This window comes from Filicampus tigris, chromosome 2 (genome assembly GCF_054856515.1).
Source record: "Filicampus tigris isolate MCC_2025a chromosome 2, RoL_Ftig_1.0, whole genome shotgun sequence".
Lineage (NCBI taxonomy): Eukaryota > Metazoa > Chordata > Actinopteri > Syngnathiformes > Syngnathidae > Filicampus > Filicampus tigris.
In genome coordinates, this window is record NC_141218.1 from 32,452,058 (window position 1) to 32,466,522 (window position 14,465).

Consider the following 14,465-nt stretch of genomic DNA (forward strand, 5'->3'; position numbering starts at 1 on the left):
GGTACACCAGTACGTACTGCAGCTCAAAATGTCACATCATTATGGAATAACAGCAGAGACATTTAAATGACATAAATATTCCCAAAAATCAATGTAAGTCTATCCATTTTTTTTTGTTCTTTATTGTTAAATATTGTCGTAGAATATCATTGTTTTGTAGAAGCTGTATTTAGCCATTTTAAAGAGATGTTGTTCACAAACGCTGTCTATCCACAATTCTGTGAAGCAAGTCCAGATTTAAAATATTTTTTGTAGAATATTGTCAAATTATCATTATCGAGTTTTTTGAAAAGATATTGAGATTTTTTTTTTTTTTTGGGCCATATTGCCCACCCCTACACACAGGTGTGTTGTGGAAAATGGGAGCAATGTCAAAATGGCTTTGTTGGGCAGCATGGGGAACTCCTTGGCAGTTGCCAACCAAAAACTCTCCAAAGGTAGATCAGCAAAGTTCATCTTGAGACCACTATTTTGTCCTGCTCCTGTAAAGTCATGCCCTTTCCAACAGCTGATGCTGAGCTGAATGGGTCCCTAACACAGTCAAGGCACTCCGTGGAGACGTAAGAGAAATAAAATGGCATCTCCTCAAGAGTTTTCAAATGTTTAACTCACACAGTGCAGCAGTATTAACATCTTGCCAATTATTGGTGAGTGGGAACATTTCAAGATTGCCACTTTCCACATGTTGCTGCTAGAGTTGCACCTTTGAAAGGAATCCATTTATTTTATCGGTACTTGTAAGCAGGTTTTCATTTCGGCCTTGCATTCGTGTGTTCAGTTCATTCAGATGATGAAAAATATCTGCCAGGTATGTCAGCCTTGCACACCACTCATCACTTGCAAGCAGCTTTGCGTACAGTTGGACCACTCATTTGTCAGAAACACTTTAACTTCCTCTCGCAGCTCATACACACCCGCCAGCATATTGCCTCGCGACAACCATCGGACCTCCATATGAAACAGCAAGGCTTTATGCTCCGCTCCCATTTCTTCACACAAAGCCCCAATTATGCGATTTTTCACAGGTCGTGACTTCACAAAGTTTACCATGTGCACAATATCAATCCAACACAGGAACGAGGTCTGCTGGTAAAGTCTTGGCTACGAGGGCTTCGCGGTGTAAAAAACAGTGCGTAATGATCACATTTGTTTGTTTTTCTTTCACTCTGCTTAAGCCTTTGGTGCGCCCGACCACGGCTGCAGCTTCATGCAGACACTCATGCAGTTTTCCCGCTTGAGTCCTCCTTTTTCAGTAAATCCAAACGCAAGATAGCTTTCGTTGTATAGTTGTCTCGCGCCAAAAACTTTGCTAGACGTTTTTGCTTCCTTTTGACCCAAACTCATACTAGGGCCTTCATCTGCGTCCGGATTTTGTCCAGGGTCCAGTTCAGAGTCAGCAGTTTTCCTCTTCAAAATTGAATCAAAAATGTATCCATCACTGTCACTGTCGTCCTGCTATCCACCTGTCGCTGCATCCATGCGTCACTAATACGCTTGTCTCTAAACAAAAAAGTTAGCTACCTGCTGCTGCTACCTATAGGTATGGAAGTGTACTACAATGTAGTAACTACATGATTACGCTCCTGCCAGGCGCTGGACCGCACAGCCACACAAATTAGATCGTTTCCCACAGCACACCTGACAATATCTCACCAGTGTGCCGCGGCACAGTGTTTGAAAAACACTGCTGTAGCTATATAAACATGGAACCTATCAAAAGAAAGCGTTGATCCTCTTCTTTCATCAGACAAAAAAGTATGTTTCTACCCTTTACCATCCTTTAATAAACAGGAGTTGAACATTGGTAAGTTTCTTGAAAATATTCATTTCCAAGAAAAATTCTAAGAAAAGGAGCTTTTGTGAAAGGACGCATATCAAGCAGAACTTCCAATTCCATGCATTTTTTTTTGCATTTGTTATACCTCAAACATCCAAACAATGCTTTATTACATCATAAAGAAAACAACAAATGGCGCGTTGATCGCAAAAGTTTGTTGGAAGATAAACACCGCACTGTGCGTGTTCACGTTTACGCCTCTAAAAGGGGTGGTCACTTCTCTCCTATCTGAATTTACATTGACACCCGGTCATTTTTGTGGGGAATTCTATTCAGTTTCACCACGGTATATCATCCCTTTCCTTTCAAACAAAGATGACGATGGGACTATCTCACCTTTCTTTCATTGAAAAAGCTCTGTTGTAGAGCAAGAGTGCAATCTCGTCACATAGCAGCTTTGCCGTACTCATACACTCTTTAAGGAAGTGGGCTGCTCCAAGGGTTGTGTGGGTGGACCTACCTGTTGTGAAAATAATGCCCACTCCTGCCTTCTAGTGGTGATTTTTCATACCGAAAGCATTCACAAAGCCTTGATACATACTGGGGACCAGCACCAAGCCCTTTTTAATAATTTTGTTTAAAAAACACACTTTACTGTATTAATACGTCATGGCATCCACAAACAACAATTCTGCAGACACATACGTCATGGCATCAAAAGAGTTAATCTATTTAAAACATACAAATATTGTCTTGTTTAAATCAAATGCTTTTTTTTGTAGATATGGTTTTTATTGTTATATTTATGAAATACAGAATTTAAACATATCATGAAACGTATCATTAAAATTGCATCTTTACACTTGAAAAATTCAAAGTAATAATTGTGTGCATCAACCCCCAATTCATATTAGCCGTTCCTATTCAGGAGTGGGAAGTATGACATAAGTGCTAAATATACTGCATGCTTTGACTTCATGGTCCCTGCGAGGGCCGTTCGGATGTTACCCCCCGTGCCGTACTTTGGCCAGATCTGGTTTAGAGTGTTGTTTTTCTCTTCCTCTGCACAATGGACCGACTTAGTGATTGTGACGTGAAACAGAACAACAGCCAATTAGGAAGCGACCTGAATCTTGCTCTGCGACCAAACTTCAGAAATCCATGCGATTGGGATCTACGGGCAAATATTCTTCTCTTTGCTTTGCCTGAAGGGAGGCGCAAGTAGAGTGAGTGCATGGTGGTGCACAGGTCATTTTCACCCCTCTGCACAGCTGCCCTATCCGACCAGCCCGCCCACGCACAGTGCCGACGTACACCACGGCGGAATGCATAGTGCCCTGCCCAGTGGATGACTCCTACCAGAGTTAGTCTTGCTCGCAGGCTGTGGGGGCAGCTGCTGAGCTCGATCGTTAGATCTCCCACCGTTTGTGATTTGAATGAATCATTGCAAGTTGGACTTGATTAATGTGATTTACACATGATCTAAAGCATTATAATAATCCACATTTATAATTACAGCAGATTCATCATTTTGAGCACTCAACTTTTTTTTTTTAATGTAAAAAAAAACAAAATGAAAATAAGCTAAATCAAATAAATGATGAAAACCTGAACTCTCAGCACATTGTCTTAGAGACTTGCACTTTCACATATAATTTCCTGCTTAAAAATATACTACTAAATCAACATTTAGTCAGGCCATGAGTAATTGTGGGCTTGAATGTACTCAGCAAAAGTGTTGCACTGTTCTAACTTTGCTCTCCGCTGACCTGTCCTCAATAGCACCAGCCCGGCCCATAAATACTACTTAGCCATGGACCCAATGGGAGAAGTTCTTTATGTGTCGGACACCAGCAGTCGCAGAGTGTACAGGGTGAGGAACCTTGGTCAGCCGAAAGATCCGTCACGCAACCTGGAGGTGGTAGCTGGGACTGGGGAGCAGTGTTTGCCCTTTGACCAGAGCCACTGTGGAGAGGGCAGGAAGGCCACTGAAGCGGCACTCAATAACCCTCGAGGTAAGACCTTGCCACAGACAACATTCTCACTAATTGACTGGTACTGCCCATTGTTGCCAAGGTTATTCTTGTTGCACTGTATGGACAAATATATGTAGGAATCAAGGTTAAAGTCGAAGTCAACGCTAACATTTTTTTTTCAACAATATGTTCTATGCAAGTCCACTCGTTGAAACAGGGCATTCTGATAAATATTGCGTTTGTGGAATAAGTGTTAATCCACTCGTTTTTAGCCATCTCTGTGGGCGGCCATTTTGTCTTCTGTCGACTGAAAATGACATCACAACTGCTCACAACAACCAATCACGGCTCATATTCAGAAAACAGGGCAGCAATGATCGCCGTGGTCGTTGTGAGCAGTTGTAATGTCATTTTCAGTCGACAGAAGACGAAATGGCCGCCCCCAGAGATGGCTAAACAAGTGCATTTTACTGCATAATTTATACTTCACAAACGCAAAATTAATCTGAACGCTGTGTTTCAACTAGTGGGCCTGCTGGGAACATATTCTTGAAAAAAATATGTTTGAGTTGACTTCCGCTTTAATGTTGAACAATGCAATGGCGCAATCTGTTTTCTGCATTTAACCATTTCCTGAGGAACCCAACCATAACCCACAGGTCCACACAATTCAACTAAAGTATATGAAGTTTGCATGGCTGTGAAAACTATGTCCATCAAGGCATGGTTGTATGAGTTCAGTGCGGAAGACCTAACGCCCCATAAAGAGTCAGGATCTCCATCCAGCCATTTTCTATACCACTCATCCTATTGAGGGATGCGGGCAGCTGGAATCTATCCCAGTTGACCTTTGCGAAAAGCAGGCTACATGACTGGTGATCACTTAACAGTATAGAGAGACAGACAACCATTCACATCTAAACACTGATCTTCTTTTGCATTTGGGCTAGTATTGTCACAGAAACAAATTGCCTGTCCCTTGTATTTGCAGAAAGAAGATCCCGAGTTGTTTCACATATGACAGAACAATATTTTATTTCATGATGGTACTGTTTAAACTGAAGTCAAACCGCATTGCTGTTCATGTTCTATAAGCCATTGCAAAGACTTTATTAAGATGATTACTGTACCAATCAAGTATAAAGATTGCATCTATTTTGTGAATTGTAGTGTGGTTCGTACTAAACTGGATGTACTGTAATTCTCTAACTGTAAACATTAAACAGTATTAATATAATGGCTGGTTATGTTTTGACGACAACACACAGTCGTTTACAGTAGTGATTAACTTCATGACTTGTTCAATGGCACTTTGAATGGATGCTCTCATGCGTGTAGTATAATGCATTACTGGTTTAAAGATTGTGCTGTGTGCTGCCAAAAACATCAATTTGCATCTCCAGCAATCTTCCCTGTTGACTCAAACTAAAATTGTAGGAAGCATTCATCCTGGGCTGCACATAATTCACATAATGTCAATAGTAACTCTGACAAGACTATTTTTATTCTTTGTATTTCCCTCCATAAAGGTCTAAAGACATTGGATTGATGGGTCAGTGCTATTTTGTAATATTATTATTAAACTAAAATAACTTGAAGGTTTCCTCTTGACACTGCATTATGACAAATTTTGTATATAAATATATGGACAGGGTACAGATATATTAGTTGGTCCACTAGCTTAGCTTGTTTTTCATCAGTGGCATATTTTACTTAGGGCTGTCAAGAGATTAGAAAATTGAGAGATTAATTAATTATGATCTGTAATTAATTGATCTAATTAATCTATGTTTTATTCTCACTTAAAAATTGCTGAGAAAAGCCCCAAAGCACCCCATTCTCTGTATGTATGTATCTGTATTTACGGTGGATATCTTTTTTTCAATTACCCAGTCATTTGCACATTTGCCACCTTGAGGAATTGTTTGGCACATTTATCAACCAAGTCCCTGGTTTCTGTTTTCACAACGATCAGTACAAAATGAGTTAAAATTCCAGTCACCATCAATAAAGTGTCCCGTCACCACAAAAGAACCGTGGTTGCGAGTTGAGGTCCAGTAATCTTCGGTTATAGCAAAACATTTGTCTGAATTCCCCAACGTCAAGTTTGCTTTTCGTTTCACCGTCATACATCTTGCTGATTGTAGTCTTCACCGCAGTCCTGCACGATGGTTTGTATGATGTCTGTTTGAAACACCTCAATTAATCCCTTGTCTTCAACTATGTTGATCGGCCTGCAGTTCACTTGGCAAGAGCATTCGTTTGCCCGTCGGTCGCAGACTTGCTCATATGCGGGCTGTTCTCCAGTTTAGTTTAGCGTCTTCGTTGTTGTCATTATCTATAGTTTAGCTTTAGTTTCGGCTGGTAGCTTTGCATTTATGTGGCAGGCTTGAATTGCTTCTTTGATAGGAAAAGTCCTTCTTACAAAGAAGACATATCACTCTGCCTTTATCAATAATGCCGTCAGGGCGGTTTTTTTTTTAATTTACCATTCATTGGACCAACAACTCTAATATTCTTCTCCATTTTCATGTCCTCTCTCTGCTCCTGAACTTCCCCTCCCACCTACAAATTGGGACCTATTAGGCTACGCCAAACACAATGACAGCCAATCAGTGTCCACTTCAGGGTGTGACACTGACCATTGTTTTTACACCCCTAACAACTCAAGCAAAGCCCCATGCATCAAAATGGATATTATCATCATAAAGAAACAGTAAAGTTACAGATTAGAAATGTGATTAATTTCATTAAAAACAAATAACGCTTTAACTGTGGCTGTAATTAATTGATTGCAATTAATGCACTATTTTGACACCCCTGACTTTACTAAATGCATACAATACAGTATATTTAAAGGATGTGACATGTGACTGGGCATCTGTTTGTGCCATTTTAATACCATATCAGGATTATTGTAACTACCAGTACCTCATGTTAGGGATGGGCGATACTGGGAATTCCGGTACCGATCCGATACCAAGTAAACTCAGAGTACTATCGGCCGATACCGATACGATACCGATACTTTTTGCTTGGAAATGTTATGATCCCCCTTGAGTTTGTACATTATGTTATTATTATTGTTGTTATTACATTATTATCTTATTTATTTATTTTTATTAAATAACTACAATGCAAACTTTAACAGTATAAAAAAATAAAATACGTCCCTCCTGTTTGTTATGTTCTTTCAAGGCTTTCTATGGATGATTTGTGGATGACAGGCAGCTTCGGAGCACATTGCTGTCCTCGGCAAAGTCAAATGAGGCTCAGTAGCCGCCAGAGCAGGTCTATTTGATGGACCGGTCCGTTAATCCGTCCCTGACGGACGCCTGTTTTGCTGACGGTTGACGAACGACGGAAGCATTTTAAAAATAGACGGGCTAAGCAAAGACGGAAACCTCTTTATTTAGTCCATCATCAGTCAGAAGGCCATTATTAGTCTATTTTTCATGACGAGGCTTCGATGGCCGTGGCGAGTGCAGGGAGGAAATTAGTGAGTTGTTGTTGCTTGGGGGACAGATTTGAGTGAGGGTGCAGGCTGTCAAAGCAAGCAGGCAGCCTTCCACAAAGCGTAGTGAGTCAATATTTTTGTTCAAATATCATCCATCTAGGGCATGTGAAAGTTTCGTTGCCGATGGACTTCCGCTTAAAAATAGAGGCGGACCAGCCTATAGACGGGTACTATTTTTCCCCCCGGAAAAAACGGCGACGACGGAAGGGTACCCACGCTGCGGATGGATGACGAATAACGGATGTTCAATTTTTAGTAAAATGCCCAGCTCTGGTAGCTGCACAATAAATATTTGACCATTTATTACTTTATGTATGTGTTTTCTGTCCACAACAATTCCCAATTTTATCTCTTTTACCAAAATAGAATAAAGATTCAAATTCTAAATTCTAAAACATGTAAAAAGCCCGTTATACACATACGTGCACAGTGCACTCGCGTTGCTAGAAAATCTTTCTCTCTCTCTCTCTCTCTCTCTCTCTCTCTCTCTCTCTCTCTCTCTCTCTCTCTCTCTCTCTCTCTCTCTCTCTCTCTCTTTCTCTCTCTCTCTCTCTCTCTCTCTCTCTCTCTCTCTCTCTCTCTCTCTCTCTCTCTCTCTCTCTCTCTCTTTCCCTCTTGCTCTCTCGCTCTCTTTCTCTGCCCTCTTATTGGTTAATTAAACACAGATGACATAGCTGTAAAGGTATTGCATTGTAGGTTAATTAAACACATGACGATAGTAAATACTTAAGCTTCCCATCCCACTACAGACCACCCCCAATTTTTGAAATGCCTTATTGCGTACTGTCAGGTTTAGTTGTGTGCATCCCGTTTTACTATTAGCCGACTTGGTTTCAAATTTGCACCATGACTGCTATAGCAAATGTTTTCAGATGAAAACTCTCACCGGACATTCAGGGCAATCACAGCCTGTCACGTTTTCCCATCCCGTTTCACCATGCTGTCTTACAACTAGCCCGCTTTTCCCATGGTGGCCTGAAACAGGCCTGCCGTGGCTGCCGGGATAGTGTAAACATAACCTAAACAAAGGACAACAGTGGAGGACATCTAGCAATCTGTGTTCTGTGTTCATTCTTCTTGGAATCGGACTGTTTATCACAAGGAAAGTTTTCTTTGAGAAAAATACCACTCTTTTTTCTTCCCATAACATTCCTGTTATTAACAGGCAATTTTCCGTGGACTAATCAATGAATTAATGTGTGTCCAGCCCATTACTGTGGTAGCACATCAGCTCATCTGAAGGTTGCCAAAAGGTTGTACCAGTGGCGTGTGGTACATTCCGCGGCTGGTGCGTAATTTCTTTTGCAGGGTCAATATTTTTTTATTTTCAACTGCAGACTATATGCGTACTTTAGTACATTAGTTTGGCTTGCTCCCTTACAATAAATGTTAATAACTATAGATGAAAGATAGATTTCATACACATATATGACAAATACAGTATATAAATAACATTTATAAATATAAAATATATGCATTTTAGTTATTTGGATAGAGTTCATTCCTCTATCCATTTGGGCCAATATTATGCTTGACTTTGTAGTGAAAGTCCTTCTAATCTTCTTTATTCTATATCATCTATATTCTTTAATTTTGAAAGTTCATCCTTCTCAATGGTGATTATCCCCAGTGTTTTTGCAGAAATGCTTGTTAATAGTTTTGCCACAATTTGACAAGCCTGACATTTCAGTTCATGCTTTAATGTAATTCCCGCTTATTGGCACTTTCCGTACTAGAATAAGAGCATCAGCAGACGTGTGCTCCTTTCCTTGAGGATCATGTTGGGTGCATGACCAAGTGCATTTAAATGCAGATCTATGCCCTCCCACTGAGACTAAATATGCATATTCACATACATGAATATATTAATTTGACAATGGAAAGACAGTTAGGTAATAAAAGTGTTAAAAAATAAATACTTGACATGAAGAGAGTTCATTAGTCATTGACCTAATGCACGCTCCGGCCAGATTGTGAGGGATTACACAACCTAAGGTGGACTCAAATGCAAATTCAGCATTTTTTACTGAAAATAAATAAATAAATAATGCATACTAAACAATACAGCTGCAATGATGAATCGATTAATTGACCATTAATGAAATTAATCGATCATATTTTTGGAGACCTAGTTTAATTTAAAAGTTTACAGTAATAGTCAACATTTTTCCCCTTTTTTCTGACATGCTACAGACCAAACCAGTAACTGAATCTTAACTAATTTATGTTTGTGCATTTTCTGCACTGTCAGGTTGAAATAATGTCCTGTGTTTTAATAAAGGAATGGAAATGAAAACATGTTTTTTAAATCCGATTCATGCATGAATCGACAACATAATGGATAAAAAAAAACAAGATCAAACTGCAGTCAGATGACCATTTTCAAAACAGTTTCTTGGTGATGATTAATGTGACATGTTTACAAATCAGACCTTTTCACAGCAGAATGTGGAAGACATAATCTTTGCTTGTAAAATTGAATTATCTTTTTTGTTTTGAATTATGGGTTTATTTTAGTCGTAAATCGTTTATTTGTATCTTTGCATAGTGACACCTATTTTTCGAAACCTTCCTTTCTCTCTCTGCCCACCTCCACCTTTTTTGTAGCCTCGTGGGGTGTGTCTTTTTAGGATATGGCGCAGGTCACTGAAATATGGATGGCGGACCGCAAATGGCCCCCCAGGCCATAGTTTGTTCTAAGGCACTATACTAAGGCAATGGAGGGAATTGAGCAATCAGATGACATGGAGAGGGTTTTTTTTGTAAATAAAATTAAATTTGTGTCATTTGAGGGAAAGCAAGTTCTTGTGTTGATTTGAAGAAAAAAAATCTGAAATTAGCAGATTCATCATTATCAAAAGCCTATTAATTTAGCTCGTTATCTCTTTTCTTGGTTCAGGATACCTGATTTAATAAGATAAGATTTATTAGTACCACAATTGGGAAATTTGCAATGTGCAAATAATGTGCATATATCGCAGAAAATAAGACCATAGTGTTATGCTTGATAAGACAGAATGACTTCTATGACAGCTCTACTTCCGAGTATAGTGTACTTTTGTTTCATCATTTTGCCCCAGGCTAGAACAACTTTTGCAGGCCAGGATTGACAAGTAAGAGGAAGCACAATCATAATAAGGTCATTATCCAGCCACTATCAGACGAGAAGGGCCCAAACAGGACTAACTTGGGCCAGTGGGGGCTGTAATTTTTTTAGAAAGTATATATGCTGCCAAGAAGAAATAATCATGCTCTTCCTCAGTCACACCCACACAGTTGGCCACCTTTTGGCTTCTGATATGGCACAAGAGATTGAGGCACGGCCCTGTCAACCATAATCCTACATGGTCTCCTAGGCCAGTCACTCTCAACTTCTGCATGTAATGCGGAGGTGAGGCAGACACCCAGTGTATGTATTGCACAATAAATAAAGAGGCCTGTGCTTCAAATGTCACAGAATCGCAAAGTATAGTTTCTGTTTCCATAGCTAGTCTTAGAATTTTAGACTATGAAATGAATTTTGAATCAAAGATTGGAGCAGATCCCTTCTATAATTTGACATCTGATCTGAAGCCTATTATCCTCATTATATGTGCTTGCTGCAGAACATTCAGTTTTCATTCCTTTATACAGCAATAGAAAATTGCCTCCCAAGACTCCTCCTGTTCCCTCATGGTCAGGTATTTTATACTCTTTGACTCATTGCGCTTCATGGAGTCTTGTGTGGCCATTACGCTCTGACTAACCAGCTTAGAAAGGCTCTGGAGGTTTCTGCCCGAAGCCTCCTGGTACCCAGTCATCCATCTGCCACAGCCCACGTTCACGCTCCTCCTCTTTCTATCAGCCTCTAACCATTGGTAATAAGAGTTAGATTTCACAGAGAAATATCTGTCCGTTCCCCCCCAAGATGGCTCTCTGTTATTCTCCGGCATTGATCTTGTTGTGCATCCTCTGGTGTGCTTTTCTCCAAATGGGCGCCTTCCTCTCTTTTTCGCTCTTTCAAACCCTTTCCATGTGCCATCAATGGATCATCCGTGTGTTGACATAGCTGCAGTAGGATTGATGTGGCACGTGTGACAACATAGCAAACAGTTGTTACGGTAATCCATAATTTTGATTTGGCTAACAAGCTGCCGCCTGATTAAGCACACTGCTGCTGTGCAAGATTATAGCATAAAATGTACAGATTAGATGTCCTTCAAGCATTCATTTATGCAAACTAGATCTGGAGCATTGTTTAGAGTTGGCTCCACGTGTGCCTACGCTGTCAATTAGCTTGGCAAATAAAAGACCTCGCTCCATTTAGGATGGATCCCATGTCTAACATGAAAGAGACAAATTCCCTTGAGGTGCAACAGCCTTGGCCCACATTTTTACACTCTTTTAGTTCACAACATGAGAGGGTGATTCATTTTTCATGAAAAAGAACTGTGTACTGTACATTAAAAACATCAGTGCTTACTATGTAAACCAGTGATAGTGTGCCGTGAGAGATTCTGAGGAGCGCCGCACGAAATTATCCCAGTATCACTCGTTTCGGAAGGTCTTCAGTGCAAATAATGTATTTTTGTTATCTACCGTAAAATCCTGTGAATAACTTACCCATGTATTATACTCCACCACTCCAACCCCACCCCAAAATCCCCCAAATCAACCTTAAAAAAGCAGTTTCGTACTTGTGTATAATGCAGAACCCCAATTTGCTGGTGTCTTATTTCAATAAAACGAATGAATAAAGATTACAAATATACCAGTAAGTGTAATGCTTTTAAATCTAGGTTAAAAACTGCAGTATGCTCTTTTCCCATACCTATGATTAAGGTCTTTCAAGCTATTTTTAAAATCATATTTTCCAAAATCTTGTTCTTGCACTTTATGCGCTTTTAGTCATTTTAATAAGTTACTTTTGATTTCTTTACTTTTTTCTTTCTTTTGTTTTTAATTGCTCTTAAATGTAGTACTTGTAATTATGCAAAGTACATTGAGTTATCTTATGTACTAAATGTGTTTCTTAAGTAAAGCTGCCTTGGGTTCCAGATTGCCTCTAACTGGTAGCATTTTGCCCCTAAAATTTGAGACAGTGCAACTACAATTTTCATCTACTCATGCCAAAGCAACCAGTACATTTGCATATTTTTTACACACATACATACATACATATACAGTGTGTATATACACTGTATATAAAAAAAAGGAAAAAATGAAGTATGTGACCTATGACGTTTCGACTTTACGACGCCGGTGCCTCCTCCAGCACCATAGTGACTACGTTTACATGCAGTCAATATTCGGTTTAAGATCAAAATTCCGATTTATGAAATATTCTGAGGGGCGGCACGGCACGGTGGTCGACTGGTTAGCACGTCCGCCTCACAGTTCAGAGGTCGTGGGTTCGATCCCGGCTCCGGCCTCCCTGTGTGGAGTTTGAATGTGCTCCCCGTGCCTGCGTGAATTTTCTCCAGGTACTCCGGTTTCCTCCCACATTCCGAAAACATGCGTGGTAAGTTGATTGGGCACTCTAAATTGCCCCTAGGTGTGATTGTGAGTGTGGATGTTTGTTTGTCTCTGTGTGCCCTGCGATTGGCTGGCAACCAATTCAGGGTGTCCCCCGCCTACTGCCCGAAGACAGCTGGGATAGGCTCCAGCACGCCCCGCGACCCTTGTGAGGATAAGCGGTATCGATAATGGATGGATGGATGGATGGATGGAAATATTCTGAATAACCCGTTTACACGAATGAACGGACAGAGTTGCTCTGGCATTTGAATAACCCACTGTGAACCGTGACGCACGGCATCGTGACTCAAAGGATGTCATTTCCGCTTGTTACTTTCAACTGTCAATAAAACGCTTGAAATTCATGTCACTCACCACATGAATGAAGCAGCCGGTTTCCTCCTCGCTCCAAAAGTGTGCTTTTGTGCTGCGTCTCTGAGCTTGTTTACCTCTGCTTGCGTATTTGCGATGGGCTTTGCGCCAAACAACGCACTTCCGCATACAAGCACTTCCTGTACTGTGTGATTGTATTCCTTGCGGTTGACCACGCACAGAGTGTCTCGATCGTGTGTGTTTGTGCGCCGGCAATATCTTTGCCTTTTTTGCCCCCTCTCCTTCTCCGTCCACCTCTCAGCAGTAATGGTAATTACAGAATCTTATATTTTTATTTTAATGTATTTTTGTTTTTTGTATACTAAGTATTTTGATGTAAGTTTCGACTTTAACTGTGAAATCCGACATACACGGAAATTTGGGTTACACCGCCAGTGTAGGAACGGAACTCATTCGTAAATTGAGGACTTCCTGTACATACATTTGTAAGATTAGACATTGAATATAATGTTGGAATGTAAGTATGCCTTTTTTACAACCTCTAGGTACTGATAAATGCCCCAAAAAAGTGAAAAAAAACCCCATAATTTTTATGAACCCTTGTACAATACTGGGAAAAATGTGGATCAATTTTGGGGGAAAAATGTTGCGTATTTATCACGGGATGCTACGGTACGGTGTCTGCCAACAATTAAAAACTCTTCCACTAGATGACGGAGGGTACATGATTAACCCATGTATCCATTTTTTGCGACATTTTTTGTTTAGAGGTGTGCTGTGTTTTTTGTTTGTTTGTTTGTTTGGTTGGTTTTTAGCCTTGGCTCAATAAAGTTTGGGAAACACAGATGTAGACTATGAATTAGAAAAGAATGTGCATACATTTCATTTGATTTTTTCGCAGCATTGGTTTGAACACTTTAACAGTATGTTCACAACTTGTTGGGAAAGGTCACTTTCTTTTCCAGCAAGGTCCGTGAAGGCAAGCACCTTGACTTCAACTCAAGAGCCAGTCCCTGTGCGTGTGTGTGTGCATGTGCACACGCACTCACACATACACACACTTACACATGTGTATCTGCATGGTAGTGCAACTGCAGTGTTGGTCTCCCCCGTTGACCCACAGGAGGCAGACTAATGCCCTTATCAGGGGCTGACATGCTGCCTCCTCATTCTCTCTCTAGCACATTGACCCTTTTCTCCTCTGTTGCTGTCTTTTTGTCTTTGTTGTCTGAATCTTGCTTCTCTTTTTAACAGACAAACATGCACGCTGGGCCTCATGTCTCTTAGAGCTCCTCGGCTCACCACCAGAGTAAAGACACTGAGTACAAACTGAAAGAAGTGCCAATGGTTTTCACCGCGTTCACCG

General features: G+C 40.4%; 1 protein-coding gene across 3 annotated transcripts in view; it reads left to right on the top strand.

Annotated features, from left to right (window-relative positions):
* Positions 1-14,465, top strand: part of tenm1 (teneurin transmembrane protein 1) — a 298,794-nt gene that overhangs the window by 204,977 nt on the left and 79,352 nt on the right. For all 3 annotated transcript variants that reach the window (XM_086023607.1, XM_086023606.1, XM_086023608.1), the window contains one exon: positions 3,560-3,792. In XM_086023607.1, the coding sequence (XP_085879733.1) occupies positions 3,560-3,792 (233 nt within the window). The remainder of the gene's footprint in view (positions 1-3,559; positions 3,793-14,465) is intronic.